The sequence below is a fragment of the Tympanuchus pallidicinctus genome, unplaced genomic scaffold, assembly GCF_026119805.1.
Source record: "Tympanuchus pallidicinctus isolate F22 unplaced genomic scaffold, pur_lepc_1.0 scaffold7, whole genome shotgun sequence".
NCBI lineage: Eukaryota > Metazoa > Chordata > Aves > Galliformes > Phasianidae > Tympanuchus > Tympanuchus pallidicinctus.
In genome coordinates this window covers 22938753-22957081 of record NW_026294791.1, presented here as the reverse complement: position 1 = coordinate 22957081, position 18329 = coordinate 22938753, and the positions used below count along the sequence as shown (strand labels likewise).

The window sequence follows — 18329 nt, the reverse complement described above, 5'->3', positions numbered from 1 at the left end:
TAGATTGTGAATTAAAATTGTAACCGCCATTTCAGAATAGCTTCTACAGTCAGTTTTCCCACGGGGACAGCCCCACAAGACATAAATATCTTTCTGTTTACGTGTAAAGGGTATGGAGTTTGACTTTCTCTCCCCACCCCCTTTAGCTCCTTTATTTTTTATTTTTATCATGAAGTCATTTGGACTTCATCTTATTTCCTGTGCTTGAGCTATTAAATTTGAGAGCACCTCAACTGCCCCCAGATGTTCTAGGGCTGGGGAATTCACAACTGAGGGGGTCTGAAGGCACAAATACAGAATCCCACCTGTGTAACCTGGAGGACAGACACACTCGTACGTTTCCTGGCTGTGAGGATGACACGTTCCTCCGTTCAGGCAGGGCTGGGACACATAGCAGATGTGTGATTCAGAGTATTGACAGTCCTCTCCTGTGAACCCTGGAGCACATTTGCAGGTGGCCTTTCCTATCAGAGACGTGGTTTCACAGGTTCCCCCATTCTTACACGTATTGCTTTCACAGGGGTTCCTGTACTGGCAGTAGTCTCCAAGATAGCCTTCTCGACACCTGCAGTAGAAAAGAAGTTATTTGTAGTACATTCACCTTAAGCTTTGGAATCATGGGAAGACATCAAGAACGAAGTCCGCCTACCATCTAAGTTCTCTGAATTTGCCATAACTGACAGTAACACTGACAGTTCCAGATGATAAAGCTATAGATGTGGCACACGAGGCCTTTCTCCAGGATTGAGCAATATTACGGAAACAACTGAGAACTGAAGTTCAAACTCTGAAATCATTCACTACAATACAAGCCAGTACTGCCTACAATCTCAGTTGCATTTGACATCAGAACAACTTCTCATACTTCCCTCCAAAACCTCAGTACAAACCCAAGGGCTAAAGAACTGCTGAGTAACGACCAACTCCTTGCACCCGTCCCCATTCTAATCAGCATCCTTTTCCAAAACAAAGTCTCACACTTTCAGAAACAGGAATTAACACCCATCTCCCAGAACACTCGTAAAGCCCGTCCGAGGGCAGCGTCTGAGGGCCTCAGGATTCTGAGCACATCCCTTCCCTCAGCACTCCCGTGAGACAGGAACACCGTGCTATCCTCCTGCTGATAGCAAACGTGGGACTGCGACGTGCAGCAGCCTGCCCTGGGTGAGCAGCACCAGCACTGCAGGCAGGTCTCCCACGCCCCTGGTGAGCACCCTGACTGCAAGGTCACTGTTCCTCCCTCTCCCACAGCAAAGAGAATACACACACACACACACACTATCTATAATAACCAGGGTAATATTTTATACAAAGATCTGCGATTACAGAATAATTGCAGTTATTTCTCTCTAACCTAAACTTATGTCAATACAGTCTGACTGTGCTTGGCAGCTGCAATCCATCTTTTAACTGGCCTTTGTACCACAAATTTTCCATTTGATTTCCAGCGATACAGGACCCAGCCTGCAAACATCACCTCTGTGCCACCCCCTCCCATTTGTTTCTTCCAGGCAGCAGAAAGCTGCAAGATGGTAACGCTGGATAAAAACCACTGCCTTAACACACATAAAACGTGACCGTTCTCTTGCTGCTTTTTCTGCAGAGCACAGCTGCATGCTTTTACTGCTAAGAAACTTAAGACACACACAGCCTGTGAAAGAGGACACGCATTTCACCGCACAGATTGAGAGAAGAACATCAGCTATGCTTTCCTCCAGAACAACACAGATGCAATTATTAAATCAGTGAGTTATTCACATCCAAAGAGAGCTCCAAGAAATGCATGAAGTCTCCAGCTAGCCCCAAGACAAGAATGTAACAGTGAAGCCTTTTCCTTAAGCATTTCAGAATGCACGGTGGATAATAAGCCTTAAAATTGAGTTTAAATCAAGGAATGGCCATGAAGCTCTGTTTTCAGAGGGGCCACACTACGGGGGCCTGCTCTCATTCCTCTGCTATTTAACACTTCCATCAATGAATAACAAAGGAAAATATCAATGCTGATCAAACTCAAAGGTGAAAGAGAACACAGGTTCTTGACAGAGGAGCACAGACTGCTTAACAAGCCAGTTCCAATGTGAAACATACTGTAGCACTGCAAAGTCACATCTCTACAAACAAAACACCATAAAACATTCTCCCCAAAACGGGATACCGATGAAGGAAAGACTGGCTTGCTCAGGGTTCCCAATGGGCAGTAAATGAGATTATGCTACACCTGATGTCTGCAAGCACAACCACTGTATTGGTTTTGGTGTCTTCTCTTTATGAGGGAAGGATTGAAATGGATTCAAAGAAGCCAACAGTACTGAACAATAGAAATTTGGACACAAAGAAAAGCTTGGGTCTGTATACCAAAAGGAAAAGGAAAGGAGACAGTTAATCAAAAGCTCCGAGTCCCCATAAAGAAACCAAGGTTCAAGAACAGATCCGAGTCTGAAAGATACACATACAATAAGACATGGAAGTCAGAAGTTCAAGCTACATAAATCCCAATTAGAAATCAGATAAAAATTTTATTTTCAGACACGGCCTTGCATAGTCTCTCAGCAGCGGAGAGAAACAACTGGAACAAGGCATTTAAGGCTGCAGTGGAATTTCTCCATCACTCATGCTTGTTTAAAAGCACACCAGGATTGGCTGCTGCGGGAAGAGCACGCACGCTAGTTCAAACACAGCTATTCAGAGACGCTATTATCTGAGTTACGCAACAGGTCGTTACTCGATGACCACAACTGTTTTTTCTCATGTTAAAATGTATTAACCAGCTTTAGCTGCACGGTGAAAGCAACTAAGTCATATAATAGATGTGCGTAATCATAATTTACTATTCTCCACACCCAAATTAGGCTCCTTTCACCATGCAGCAATACTTTCAACTTCATACCCAAGAACAGACACGAAAGAGCAGCTTTTGCAGGGCACAGCAGGATTAAAAGAGCCTACAAGCACTGAGACAGTGCCATTTGCAGACCGCCCTCTGCCTCGTGCCATCCTCGCTGTAACAGCTAGAGGCTTGCAGCACTAGCTGCTGCCACAGGGAAGAAGAGGGAAGGCAAACTGCACATCCAAGGCCTAGAACACGGCTGTTCTATAAATCTGCCATTGCAATTGTTCAGACAGAACTCAGTGCTGCACGGCTGCGCAGGAGCTGCATCACACAGATCTGGCACCCAGTGGCACAGCTGTGCCAGAAGCTGCGCAACGGCACAACTCCCACAGCATTCACAGCTGCACTGTGTGCACAGTTCTGCTCTGAGCCTGTCCACATGGCTACAGCCACATCATCATTCTGGACATCTAGACACAATTAATTAATGGACAATGTCAAATGGAACTTCTGTCCCAGAAGGCTCGCAAGATTTCAGTATTGGGATTCCTGGTTGTACCGTGGCTGAGGATTTGGGCAGCTTAACGGCACACCAGGATCCAAAGCAGACAGGATCTATTTGCTTTCTCTCATGAAAGAAAGAGCAACAAAGCAGAGCTTCTCAGCACCCCTCCTAGGACATCTCATCAGGCAAACAAGAGGCTTCCAACACTCCTACCCGCTCCAACAAACACAAAACCGACCAAAACACACCTAAAAGATAAACCCTGAAACTCCTTTTCATTTGAAGGCTGTAGATAGAACTAAACAGAAAGTCTAGAGAACATCCCATGTTTTCATCATAAGCAAATAAACCACCTCTGGAAGCTCCTCTCCCACCCAGCCCAGCATTCAGGGACAGGCTAAGTACACCCAACTGTTGCCCCCAGGTAGCAGGGAGCACAAATGCTGGTTAAGAGCAGTGCTGGTAAGCTCCGACAGGAGGGCTGAGACTTGTGCTCCATGCCAACACTCACATCACCCACAGCTGGCCCAGAACTCCCTACGTAGCCCTTCTGGTGCAAAGAGACATGGTTTAGTGGGCAATATTGGTGGTGCGCGGATGGCTGGAGTAGATGATCTTTAGAGGTCTTTTCTAACCTTTATGATTCTACGGTTTGGTAAAAGCAGAGGAGTGCTCCAAGACCAGGCTTGTTTCAGGATCTTTTGAGGCTAATCAGAAAAACATGCACTCCAACAGGGAACAGCAAAAGCTCTTTTAATTTAAGCTCTTTACTTCCAGATAAGGCACAGCCTTACAGAATATGCCAGAGAGAACGTGTCTCCCCGTGGAAAGCTGCTAAGTCAGGTATACCCAGCCCTCATCCCCACCGTTTTTCTCTCCTTATTAAGCGCTCAATCACACAGTTATGCAACTTTCCCCTCCAGCAATCCAGCACAATCCTTTCTGAACATTAAAGAACAGAAAACCTGCAGTCCAGATTTTCAGCCGTATCTCCTGTCAACAGCACTTCTACTGTGACTCAGTTCTAAGTGTTGGTGTTGCCCCCCCATTCATGTCGGGCACTGAATGGTCTCTGTAAAAACAGAGGGAAAAACACTGAACAAGACCAGACTTCTGAAAGGACACCATTATCCTCCACTCCGTTCAGAACCCCAGCAGCACTCCAGCTTCCCGCTACTCCTCTTTAGTTCTCATCCCATCTCTTTAGGAAGAAAATAAAAAACCACCTAACAGCCCAACCACTTGCCTACAGTGCAGCTTCAAATTGTAGCAGCTTGCGTCAGCTCCAAGTGACATGCTCAGAACAGGAAACCAAATCGTTGCCAAATCAGAGCCACTGTTTTCCCTCAGTTTTCCATCTAACACTCAGAAAAAGAAACAGGAAGATGAAGTTTGTTCTGGCGCTTTTGGAGAGACATGAGCTCTCTAACCTACTTCAACAGGAATTTAATCTTTTAAGAACAAATTTCACATACAACTTAATTCAAATCATCATTTCTGAAAGCTGGAGAGTTTGAAATGGGAAAATGTCCTGTGGGCTGCATCAGCTATGCAGCTGCTTCTAATTAAAGCTTCTCCTTTACTCTCTCTGGGCTACTTTCCAGCACAAATACTTTAGTTGGAGCTCAACCCATTTTTTTCTTCCTTTTCAGCTCCAGCCTGCCTTTGCCTCAGTGCAGGCTCTCATGGAGCTAAACAAGAGGTGTAAAAACAAAAATGAAGGTATTCATTCAAATCTGAAGTATCCGCATACCTACAAAGCTGCATTCAGCCTGACTAGCGCTACAAAGTGAAAGCTGGAGACTCCCAAAAGCTGCATTTTTTGGCTCTTCTGCTATGAAAGTACACTGAATTAACTCCCGATATTTAGCTCTCTTTTCCTTTGAAAAAGCTCCTGGAAAATACGTCTGCTCTGGTGGAAAAGCCTTCTCACCTGCCACGTTATATCTGCCTGCTCACATTCATCAGCTCAGCCTCTACAATTGCGCTCACAGGCAGCTTTAACCACGCTACCAGATGTTTGACTGTCATGGGAGTTTCCTATTCGGGCCCAGTGATATCATCTGGAGATGCACAGAAGGAAGCAGATGGCTTTAATTTGAAACGTGAAGGGAAGAATTTCCTCGTAGTTTTGCTTCCACCCCCACCAGCCCAACACTCCCCTCAATTTGATTGGAAGATGCTTCAACAGCGGAGGGGAAAAAAAGCAGCCTGATGACTAACGTGAGAAGGGTCTCAGCTATTTCGCTACAGATTTTAACCAGACTTCCTTCAGGCTCCCAGCTTCTGACTCCCACACCTACACCTCCTCTCAGGAGGAGAACAGGATCCTCTGGTTAGCTTAGTAAGCGTTCCTTCCCATGTCTCAAGGCTCTCGTTTATGCGTCATACTTTGAATGCAAACCATGGGATGGGACAGCCTCTCTGTTCTGCGCTTAAAGCAGCACACAACTATTGTCTCTAGCCCACAGAAAGCACTTGTACTGCATTCAGCTTGGCTGTGTACAAAGGAGAAACAGGAGCTGAAGCTTGAATAAGCAAGATTTACTTCACTGTTTTTTGACCACCTGAGCTCTGAACAGCTCGCAGTCCGCACAAGTAAATGACAACAGAAAGTTCTGATCAAGTGACTCAAGTCACTGCTCTTCCCAGATTTGATGTGGAAAAGTGTATGTACTCTCCCCCTTTCTCCTCTGCCCTGGTCTCTAGGGTCTCCTTTAACCGCTGAAGGGAGTCCGAAGGAAGCAGCAAAGGGCAGCCCATTCTCAGAAAGGGACAGCTTCTCAAATTTTGTATTTAGCCTTTCTGGAAAACTCTCAGACCTCATCCTGCCACCAGATCTCCTATGGGTATTCCCCATTGACTGGCCTCGAAGGGATTAGTCCCTCAAGACTGCCGCTGAGAAGATATCTGCTGCAACCCCTGAAGCAGTTTTAGCCTAGGATCTTGTCTTCAGTCCCAGAAGTCCTCGTAAATGACTTCTCACTCAGATGTAAGATGATCCAGCTGGGAAGAAAGGTGGGTCAAAATCCCAGCATGGGGGTGGGTTAGAAATCCCGTACCACCATGCTGCTGCCTCTGAGTTTAGCACTGAGGTCCTGCTAAACCCGTACCACACAAATGAAAGGCGCGCACAAAACTGAGCACATAAACAGAAAACACATTGCTCACTGAAGAGGCACAAAAGCACACAGCTGCACAGAGCCTGACAGCTTCGGGCATAAAGGACGTGCTGTGGGATACAGCCCCTTTGGCATCAGCCTGCTTCAACAGCCTCCAAGTCTGACTAAGCGCAGCAAATGAGCCCTGGTTACTAGCACACTTCTTACCATCAGCTCAACAAAGGACGAGTGCTCAAGCAGTACTTCAGTTCACATGGAGATACTGATATCCTGTCTGGACGCACACAGAGTGCAGCAGTTGTAAGGTCAAAAATTCAGTCTTAAAAGCCTATAAAACATGAGAAGCAGCAAGGCCCAGCTTCCTCCCCCAGGCCTGGGCACCCCTACCCAAACTCCCTCCTTTCTCACTTCTGCTTCTCTCGCTGGCAGTCTTGCTTCTGCTCCCTGCCACTGGGGCACAGAGGAGGGAAGCTGGGAGAGGCCACAGCTGCCAAACAAGGGGAAACCAGCTGAACTACTGCTTGCTGCAGGGCCCTGCTGAACATCCAGCATGGAAAGCCACGGCCATCTGAGTTACCACATCCACCTGCTGCAGAGCCAATCCCAGCACTAAGAGAACAGAGGGTAGCACGGCCAAAATCTCTGCTCTGCTTGTCCTTGAAACAGCTGCCTCTACCCACAACTTCTCAGTCTGCCTGCAATTGCAGAAATATTATTGCAAGATAGCAGTCCCAATACCCAGGCTCTTCCTACTGCTGCTTTCCAGTCATCCAACAGCAGGGAGAGGAGAAGAAAGGGCCTTCCCATGATGTTCACAATTGGAGTCAGGCAGCAAGACATTATCCCAATTCTTCTGCTGGAGACAAGAGTATGCAAGATGGCTCCCTCGTGCTTAATGCTCTGGTGTACCACAGGGTGTCTAGAGATGCTTTCAGATAAAACATACTGCAGGGCAAAACCAAGCCAAACCACAACTGAAACCGCTTTTAGCCAAAGCAGGACTCAGATGGCTTGGAAGGATGGGTTCTCTTTGTAATGCTATAAGACATTCTCATTTCTACTGAAGACACGTCCATATTCCTTGGAATAAGGTCTGCATCCTCACCACACCACTCAGAGAATGAGTACAGAACGATCTCTCCAGCAAAAATTCTGCCCTTGGAAGAAGCAAACACAGGAATGCGTAATTTTCTAAATATAAAACCAAGGTCAAAGAAGGTCAGTAATTCTATCAAACAGTGCCACAAAATGACAGCCATGGGCCTGGAGCATTACCAGGGGAACTGAGCTACTTAAAGGGCACTCGCAAGAACCGTATGATAAAAACCCAGTTCCAATTTCCTTACAAGGGTCACAGTCGCCGTTCCCATAACAGAAACCAGACCCACCAGAATAAAGGTTTCTCAGAAGAAATCTTGCTCTCTTTTAAAGGAGTAGACACACAACAGGACTTTCTGACAAAGAAAGCTGTCACTTGCTGCTTTGCCAAGTGTTACAGACTACACGTTTTGCTTATCAGCACTCACGTTGCCCACATCTTACTCATCACATATGATTACCCTCAGCGCAGCTTCTTCTTCAGTCGTTCACTTGCCTCCTACAGACTGCAAGGTTAAATGGATAGACTGAACACACACTAGCACAACTCTGCTGAGAGGAGGTGCAGAAAGAGGAAGAGAGTCTACTGTAATAACTCACTGCCCAGCAGAGGAAGTACTACAGAAAACCTGAAAAAAAAAGTGTAAGGCGTGGAGATTCAGACGATCAGTGAGCTATCACGCAGACCTAGAAGCCCAGCAGCTTGCCTCATTAATAAGTTCTGTTTCCTGAACAAACCATTACTATGCTCACAGGCATCAAAAATTCAGAAAGTCATTTAGTTGACAAAACCAACCACACAGAAAGTTCCTCTATTCAGAGTTCCTCATCATGCAGGAACAAAAAAAAAAACAAAAAAAAAAACAAAAAACCACCAAGCACAACCAAAAAGTTAGAACTAAAGCAGGATGCTAATCCGCCTGCTAAAGGTAGAGTCTCCACAACTGAGGGTTGGTTCTTTTGCTTTTATTTTTTTTTTTTTTTCTTATTTTTCATTGCTTTCTGTAAAAAAAGTTCTTGAGCCAGAACTAAAAAATAGACACATATTCCTCTCTATATATTGACCTTTTCAATTACTCTGGTGCTTGCAAGAGAACTTGGCTGTTATATGAAGGAGAGGTTGGCTTAAGACCTGCAAGACTTTGCATTAAAAGGAGGAAGGCAACATTGGAATTATACATTAAGTTACTACTGTACGTTCTAGAAAACTTAAGAATGGTCAAATCTACCACCATGATAAATGCCTGAAGACCTGGACTGTACTACAAACACTGAAAAAAGTTAAACCCTCAAACAAACTGAGTAAACAGTCTAAGACATAGTTAACAGGAACATGTAAGTTGGAGAAATCGTCCTTTGGAAGGTACAAGCAGCACCAGCATTAGTTGTGTTTACTGCCTTGGACTTGACCCACATACTTTGGCTCCAGTCTCACAGACTTAGGTGCTCATCAGACAGACCTACTAACTTCTCACACTTTCTTGTTTCAGTCTTCAAATGGGGTGAAAAGTAGGAAAAGTTCCAACTTTGTTTCAGAAGGGCAGCTCTTTTCTGTTGACAGCAACCTAAAGCAATAGATGAGCACAGAGCTGTGCAAAGAGCTGGATTTAAAAAAATAGCAATAGGGAACAGTAAGTTACATATTCACCTTTTTATGACATCAGGTATTGATTTCAAACTGAGAAGAACTCCAACTTAGATGATGATTTCCCTTTGTGTGCCACAGGTGCAATTTAAGTACATCAAGTTTGGTGCACCATACTCACACAAAGAAGCAAAGAGTGTGGCTGAGGGAGATGGATACATAGAAAATGGTGAAGAACTGAGTCATGTGTTAGCTGAGCTACATCAACAAGACAAAATTCACTGACTCTTAAAGAATGAGAGCATTAAGGACAGAAGGATTTAGCATGCTAGAAAATGGCAGCTTACACTGGTCAAGTAAAAAAGGTTTAGAAAGCAAATCTATTTGCTGTAGATGTAGTAAACAAGCCCAAACAAATAGGACTTTTTGCAAAATAACTCAATTTTTAAAAATCTAAGTATTACAGTTAAAATAGGTGAACTTTATTTAAATAGACGTGATCCCATTCCTCAGGCACCACTCATTCTTCCAAAGCTCCTGCTGATGATCAGTTTTCTACGCAACAACAAAGTGAAGGCACCATTAAAGATGGGTGTCAACGCTTAGCAAAATCAATTACGGGATAGAGATGTGTGGGTGTTTGTTTGGCCTTGTTTATTTGTTTGTGACTCCCATGCTACCTTTCTAGCACACAGAAGGGAGGTGGCACTCCTCAGAATGCGGACTAACTGAAAAAACTCAAGAATATTCGATTTGGGGCTGAGGCTCTTTAAGTTAACTCCAGCTATAGAATGAGGGGCAAGTTCTGATCTGACGTGCAGGGCTCTTGAAGCAATGAGTAGTGCTTATCTCTGATCAGTTTTGCCTTTCTTCCTAACAGAAGGGAAAGCAATCAAACAAATGAGGTCCAAACACAAATCTGGGTGAGAACTCCAGATTTCTTACAAGTTAGCACAGAAGAACTAATGCACAGAAATACAAGCAAGAAATACACACTGCATTAAAACTGTTAATGCTGAATGCACCTGGTAAGTAAACCTTAACAATTCATACCTCCTTTCTTTTTATGCCCCTGAATGAAAGAACACTGACGAATGAAACAATTAGAAATTAAAACAACTTACTTGCAATATCCTGTACCATTCTGATAAGGAATGCACTTTCCCTCGTTAACACAAGGCTTGGAATCATCCATACACTGTAAAGCTGAAAGGAGAAAGAAGAAAACAACACAGAAGTTAATTTGGTAGCAGTACGTGTCAAGTCAAAGTTTCATTAACATATTTTGAGGAATGAAAATCCTATAACTGAGAATTTTATATGACTGGAACAAACCCAAAGACACTATCACACAGTTTAATGTAAACCCTGCGGCATTAAGAAAGCTAGACCAAAAGAAGAACCAAACAGATTTGCTCATCAGGCAACTGAATGTATCCAGAACTTCTTTTAGGTAGATTTTCAAAGCAAAGCACAAAGTAATTTCAGCAGGGTAGGTATAATCACATCAGCACTTGCATATTTTAGCTTTAGTGTCATACAGTTACTACTTCCTAATCAAAATTCCACAATGAAACTCTCCTCCTTTCAAAATAACTTAAGTTCTTCCTTTCTTTCTACTATCTCCAGGGACACTTGACATTGAAATACGGTCTCCTGTCCCTCATAAGCTCCCCTGCTGTAAGTTTCTAGCAATCCAGGCAGCAAAGACTTCAGTATTTATGAGGAGGAAATATTGAGTACATGAAACTTGTCATTTTCAGCATGGCGTTTTACAGAAGGCACTAAACATTGCAAAGCTCAGAACAATCTTCCTCCAAGTCTACTGAAACCTTACAGTGACATCAGTTCTGATGGCAGTGACACTGCAAATGCTCATCTCCTGGCCAGGATCTGAACCAGCAAGATGGCTGTGCTCTGAAGGCAGCAGATGGGTAAGAAACATGGAGCAGAGGGCACTCTAGAACCACAGAGCTTTAATCAGTCCATCTAGACCAGAGCCTACCACTTGAACAGCACCAAACCAGTGAGTAAAGCTCTAGGAACCAGAAGATGTGGGTCCTATCCCAAACTTTACCCATGCACCCATAAGTCCTGTCCTCCAGCTGCCCCCATCCAGGGTCTTTCTGGGTATTTCACAATAACCCCGGTGCACGCAAACAGGTCACACGCACTGTGACATGCGGTGCTTCATGCCAGCAACCCCTGTAGAACACAGCTAAATCAAGCCCAGAAGCATTAATAATATTTCCCACACACGAGCACGCCTGTTTCCTGTTAACTCCATTTCTGAAAACGGGGCACTTGGATAGCACTGCTCATGTAGAGCTCTCAGGAAATGAACCGAATTCCACTCAGAGCCCCTTTCAGATAACCTTGGGGTCAGCGTTACTAAGCAACAGGAATATCAGCACGGATTTTGTATGGCATTCCCCCCCACGGCGGTCAGACACGCTTACACTGATACACACCTGTCTGACAAGTTTTATCCCATTTAGCATCAGCATCCACGAGCCTCCAAACCTCACCTGCTCCTGCCAGAAACCAGAGGTGCAGCAGCTCCTTTCAGAGCAGGAATGAGCTGCAGCACAGCTCACACTGTGCTCAGTGGAAGCTGAAGAAGGACTGGTAAGATCGGAGCCCTCTGCCCACCTATGCTAAGCACGAGATGCTGCGACGGATGGCAAAGTGAGCATCAAGGAATCAGGATGGACAGAGAGCCGGTATTCCCACCTCACTACCTTAACACTGTTAGCTTGTATTTTTTAAACCGATCAAGCCAGTGAAGCAAACGCCCAGAGGATTATTTCCTTTGAGCCCAGCTTTCAGACAGGATTTTGTAACCCCTTGGAGCGCCTGCGTCCCCAGCGAGAGCTGCGCGGCCAGGATTTTGTAACCCATGTGGTAAAAGCTTAACCAGCGCCTGGCCAGAGCCAGCCAACTGCACAACTGCACCGAGCGGCACGGCCACGGCACAGGGCTCCCAGCAAGGATCCCATCCAGCAACTCCAGCTCTGCTTGCTAGGCCACGCATGGCTACCGCAGAGAGGCTTCGGCAAAGTAATCATTAATTTCCCCCTGGTTTTTGACAAATTATTTTTGCCTTGAACTGCCATTTAGAGGGTCATTAAACGACCAGTAGTCCTTGGAATTCTTTAGCAGGGATGGATTGAAGAGCGGAAGGCAGGCAGCTAAATACATATTGCCTGTTAAGACTTAGAACTGAATAATGCTAAAAAAAGAGAAATAAAAATGATTTTTGCAGATTAAGACTAAGACTGAGCAGAAAAGCACTGAAATATGACTAGAACTGAAGTTAATAAACATGTAACAATATTCCAAAATGAATATTAAAGGTAACAATGACTTCTCTTCAAAAAAAGAAATCACAGGGGAAACTGAAGGCTGCAGTTCTCACAGCAGCATTAGCATTTATGTGCACAAAGCACTGCCTTCCTGTATTTTCCTGTATTTCACTGTATCTTCAACAATTTCACAACGTGCAGCAAACCGAGGCATTTCAACACCACTTTAAAAGCTGCTTTTCTGCTACTGCACTACTCTTGGCTCATAAGTAAACAGTACCAGAAACCATCTTCTACCTCAGCCAGCATGAGTGAGACATCCAGTACTCCAACTAGAAACGTTTTGTTGCGTACAGCATGAGATTATACTCTTGTTTTTACAACAAAGTCAGCCGCTGCTACCATCTCTGCTGTCCAGACAGGGATAGAAGTGCTGCTTTTGGCCATCCTCTCCTGTGCTTAAAAAAATAAGATTAAAAGCAATGGGGATTGTTTGCTGGGTTTCTGGCCCTGCCCCAGCCTCACTCAGTTGTGCTGCAGGTCTCTGTGGGGAAAGCCCGGGCTCCCCGCTGTGCCATTTCTACCAGCCCCATTGGGCACCACGCAGGGAGATGGGGAAATCACCCCGTGATGATCAAAAGCTGCCTGAAGCCCTTATGTGAAGTGGGCAGGCCGCCACTTAGAGAGAGAAGTGTTCAATTTCTAGCATGCGTCCTAGATAAGCTTGAAAGGCCTCTAAGATGAGGGCTCTAAGTGTGCCCGAGACAAATGCTATCAGCAGCATGACCCAGCCTAGAGCCCATACAAACCCTGGCAGAACCCCTGCACATAGGCACCGACTTCACCCCACCAGGATTGCTCTCCAGGGCCTGAGTGCAGCACAATGAGCACGGGCACAAAGCGTTACCCTCAGAACATCCACTGGACGTGCCGTGACTCCGAGCATCTGAAGCAGAACAGAGTTAGCTGCGGTACGGTTTAGCTCAGGTTTCATGTTTTTGGCTAAAGAGATTGTTAAAGTAGAGGAAAAGAAGTTACACTTCTGCCTCATTGCTCTTTAAGGACGCCAAGATGATCTCAAAGTTGTGACTTGGTTTCTGTTCTTCACCTGCACACTACAAATTCAGACTCCTTCCAGGCTAGAAAACTGAAGGAAATAGCAGAGTTGGCACTGGGAGCTGAAAGCATCGGAGCTCAGCTTCTAAGAGAGAAGGCTAGCACTGGGAAACAGCCATAACCAGAAGAAATCTGAAGGGGCTTTGCAGTGAGTGCTAACGGGAAAGTAAGGCCAACGCGCTCCTCACCTGTAAGTTCAGAAAAAGTCAAGCAGAAATAAAACCTTGAAATACTACAATTAATGCTGCAAGGAAGAGACGTTACGAAGCTGGTTTCCTGTAGCTCTGTGAAGCGTGGCTGATGATCCTGCATCTAAGAAGACTCTGACCAAAGGTTTTACTGCGAAAGAGGAAACGGATCTTCTGAAAGAGCCTGCTGGACCACTGAGCATGGTACAGCCTTATCCATAGAATGACACTGCACTGGCCTCCCTCCTCTTTCTGCCTGCAGACTCTCCATTAAGTTTATAGAAACTCAGTATCTTTATATCTAGACATCTGACACATTTGGCTGAAACTTGGCTCTAACTGTACGCATTGTTTTCTGGGGAAAAGGTTGAAAACAACCTACTTATCACACAGAAGGAAAAAAATATCTAAGCATAACGTTAAATACATGAATGAAAATGAGAGGGCAAAATATATTTTTGATGGATTTAACCATTGCAACTGACATCAACTGCTGCCATCACGCACCAGGAGGAAGGAGAGAGCCCAGGGCCAGCAGCAGCAGGGCAGGATGCACAGGAGTCCCATCTGCCAGCTCATCAGCTCTGAAGTACCACCAACACAGTGAGAAACCACAGCACATCAGGTCAGCAAGGCAGTGAAAAACTGCTCCCGCTTCCCTCCAGGATAACAGAGCGTGAAAGCAGCGGCCAAGAAAACCCCGAATGAGGAGGAGCAATTCCAAAGGAAGACTGGTAGCTTCTGTTTGTGCCGACAGGGGCAACATTCCTCTGCAGCAGCAGCTGGCACTGCAGAGAGCCGACTGCTCTAAAAGCTGTAAGGAATAATGCTGAGAACGCCCTGAAATAGCCCAGTTTTGAAGGAAAACCACAAAGGAGAGATAACTAATTACATGATACACTAACCTCAAAAGATTACAGTTCAAGTAAGATTATGCGCTGAGGAAGAAGTCACTAATTTTTCACATAATCTGTGGGGCTGAGCAGAGCTCAGAGCAGCATGAAGGAATTCAGCCTCTGCACCCTGTGAGAAAACCCCACCATCTAACAGGTTGGGCTTCCTCTGCCAGCTTCTCCAGACTTCAGAAGTGTAAAAAACCTTCAGAAATGTGCATTTAAGAGGATTTTAGAAGAACAAGGCTGTAACAAGAGATTTGGTTTTAGAAATCCATTTTTCTTTTTTTTTTTTTTTTTTTTTTTTTTTAAATACCAGCTCAAGAATCCAGGAACTGGCAAAAACAGCTACCTGCCCTCTTAAAAGCAGGGCTGGGAACTGCTGTCCAAACCCACAGGTGGAAATGAATTCCTTCTGCCTGAGGTCTCACCTTAGCAGCCAGTTGGAGGACTGTAATACTACCAGTGGGAGCTCGCACAGCACTTCTCCTATTGAGAACTGCTGAGAAAAGCTGAAGTTATAACAGACATTGAATACAGAACAAATCTGTAAAACGGTTCAAAATCCTGTCAGTAATCACATCTTCCATTTCCTTTCACAGCTACTGCTGCCTGCCTTGCCATGTTTTCAGTTTTCCAAACAAAGCCCAAATGCCTCAAATCCACAGCTGCAACATAAAGCATTGAGCTAAAAAAAAAGTTCTTGACAAAAAAAAAAAAAATGTAGGGAAGGCAATTAAAGTGCTGAGGAGGTATTGGTGTTTCTATGGAAATCTGGCAGACAGAAGCCATACTTGCGTGTTCTCCATAGTCCTCCATCATTCTCCAGCACTAAATCTTTATTAATTCGAACATGACGAATGCCTGCCCTGTGAAATGCCAGCCTGCTGCTTGCTGTAGCTTCCATTGCAGCCCATGGTGATGTCAGAGCAACAAGATGAAGACTCGCTGCGTGGAACAAACAGCAGACACCAGTGCCGTTTTGGGATACAAAGCTCTTTTTTCATCCTCGTGCAGGCTAAAAAAAGGACATGTGCCCTAGGAACAGACTATTTTCTAAACAGAACCAGTAATTATTTCTGCAGCCCTCAGAGGACCGCGTGTTTAGAACGATACAGGCAATACTTCTGGATGGGCACTGACAAGACACAGCCCTCAACTTCTGTTGGCAAGATGATATCAGAATGAATGCACAGAAAATAAGAACTACAGAAGGACTTTAGGTGCTTAGAGAAGTTCTTTTTTTTTTTTCCCCAAGATGGATGCCATTTCCTTAATGGGTCTGAATTAAAGAAGCACTGTACTGTCTTTTGGCTTTGCAGCCTTTTGCTACGACTACAAACTCATGCTGCTTCCTTGAAGCCTGAAGTTACATGCTGCAGCCGTCTGGTTCTGCTGTTAGATGAGATGCTGGCACGCAGAAGCAGCGGGCTGTCAGCACCCTGCTGCCCTGCCATCACTGCTCCCAGCTCCACAAAGGACACGGGGCTCAATCCCACCCACCCAGGCCCTCTGACAGCGAGGGCCACATCCAGCCCAAGGCTTCAAAGGCATTCCACAACACAGACACCACTTTGGAAATGGGAGAGCGCAAATAGGACCAAAACACACCAGAGGGAAACAGCAACTTGCTGCAACTGCAGCAAGACACCTAAAATTAGGAGGGAAACAGCCACAGAAGGCAACAAAGAAACAGAAGAGATTCCAATGCCAAACGCTACCAGAGGCACCAGTCCCCTTTTCCCAAACATTCAGGCCTTGAGAACAGCTGTGAGTGCCTTCATGTCCTTCTGCTCCCAGCAGTGCCCCGCAGGAAGTGATGTGAGCCAGATGCTAATCACACTCAGTTTTGAAAGTCTAAACCAGCACCTTTGACAAGAGCAAACGTGATACAGTAACACCTCCAAATGATCGAGTAAAACTTGCTGTTCAGCAAACCCCTATCAAGCAAGCAGACCCAGCTCTGTCAGCAGGATCTCAAGACCTCAAAAGATCCCGAGCGTGGTCCACAATACCTTTGTGGGGTCCCACACACCCACCTGCTCTGCAGTGAAACTGGACTCAGAATTCAAGTCTCCCTTTGGCAGTTATCGGGGCCAATCAGGGTGGGCTTTACCAGTGAGCATTCCTGTTTCACTCCTTGCTGACTGATCAGACAAGGAGCAAATCACCACCATTAACAGTAATTATCAGGAAAGTGTCCTCACCAAAAGTGCAGGTGTTCCCGCCCCGCCCCAGCTCACTGCAGCTTCAACTGCAGGCTTCTACAAACTAAACAGAGGCTCAACTGGAAAAGCAAGTTGCCGTGCCATTGGGCTTGCATGATGAGGCAGCGCTGAGCCGTCCAAACCAGGGCGCATCCAGGAGCCTCCTAGTCATTGACCAAGAGGGCTGACATCAGAACCTTGCAGCCTCTTGCACAAGAGCATCAAGACAGCTGAACAGACACCTGAAAATACCCTTTCAGTGACTTCAGCTTTCCTTTCTCCACTCACTGAAGGAATGGAGGTTAGCACTCAGAAGCTGTCTCCAGCCTGGGAGAGCCAACCTGCTCCCACGTGCAGGCACGGCTGGGGCAGACACTGCAGGTGCCATGCTAGGATAAGAGCCTCGGGTCAGCAATGAGCTGGGGAGCTGCTGATGTTACGGCAGTGCTTAAATCAACGGGCGCGACGTGTAGCCTTTGCAAAACCAGCACTGGGCCATCTTACAATGACAGAGCCATTAAATTGGAAAAGATGCCTAAGATCATCCAGCTCAACCATCCACCTACCGCCAATATTTCTTCACTGAACCAAGTCCTACAGAACAACGTCAAAATGTTTCTTCGACACCTCCAGGAACGGTGACCCCACCACATGCCCAAGCAGCCCATCTTAGGGCATTACTGCTCTCCCCGAGAACGAATTTCTCCTAATATGCAGCCTGAGCCTCCTCTGGCACAGCTTGAGGCCATCACCCACCATCCTATCAGCCCACTCTCCTGCAGGACAGGCGGGATGCTCACCGCTCTAATAACGAGGGTCACAGCTATGGGACGCTCACCACTATGGGATGCTCACCACTGTACTAACGAGGATCACCACTATATTGGCTAGGCTGAGTAAGCCATTTGCAGAAACAGTCCAGATGTGCACCGTGCCTCACTTCAACCAAGAGAACGTACTTCTGACTTTATAAGACTCCTATGCCATTAGGAGCCTTTTCAGTTCTTTTTGAGCGAACCTGGCCAAACCGCTCTCAGGAAACAACTTTTTTCCCCACTCCCGATTCGGATGCGGCGCTCCTGCCGGCTGCCCACCCGCGCCCGCCTCGGGCCGAGCAGCCAGCCCCAGCGGCCAGCCCACGCGTCAAAGCGGCCGGCTGCCCCCGCTCAGCGCAACCTCCCTCCCCCTCCCGTTCCCCCCTCCCCAGCGCCTCGCCCCACGCTCAGCCCCGGACCCCGCGCCTCGCCACCTCCCCCCTCCCCGCACTCACCGGCCGCGGGCTCGGCGCGGCTCAGCACGGCCAGCACCAGACCGAAGAGGGCGGCGAACGCCTGCCCCGCTCCGCGGGCCATGGCCACAGCCGCTCTCCCGCCCGCCCGGCACCTCGCAGCCCGCCGCCGCGCGGAGCGATCCTCCGACAGCACGGCCGATGGCGCCCGCGGAGGGACACGGCCGCAACGCCTCCGCTTCCTCCGCCCGC

General features: G+C 46.4%; 1 protein-coding gene across 1 annotated transcript in view; it reads right to left on the bottom strand.

Moving 5' to 3' along the window:
* The window catches only part of NOTCH2 (notch receptor 2), an 80414-nt gene extending 62118 nt beyond the window's left edge, over positions 1–18296 (bottom strand). Inside the window, exons 1-3 of the mRNA XM_052665803.1 lie at positions 18120–18296; positions 10265–10346; positions 306–565 (exon numbers count right to left, since the gene is read on the bottom strand). Coding sequence (XP_052521763.1) covers positions 306–565; positions 10265–10346; positions 18120–18201 — 424 coding nt within the window. The 5' untranslated portion in view covers positions 18202–18296. The remainder of the gene's footprint in view (positions 1–305; positions 566–10264; positions 10347–18119) is intronic.
* Between the last annotated feature and the right edge of the window lie 33 nt (positions 18297–18329).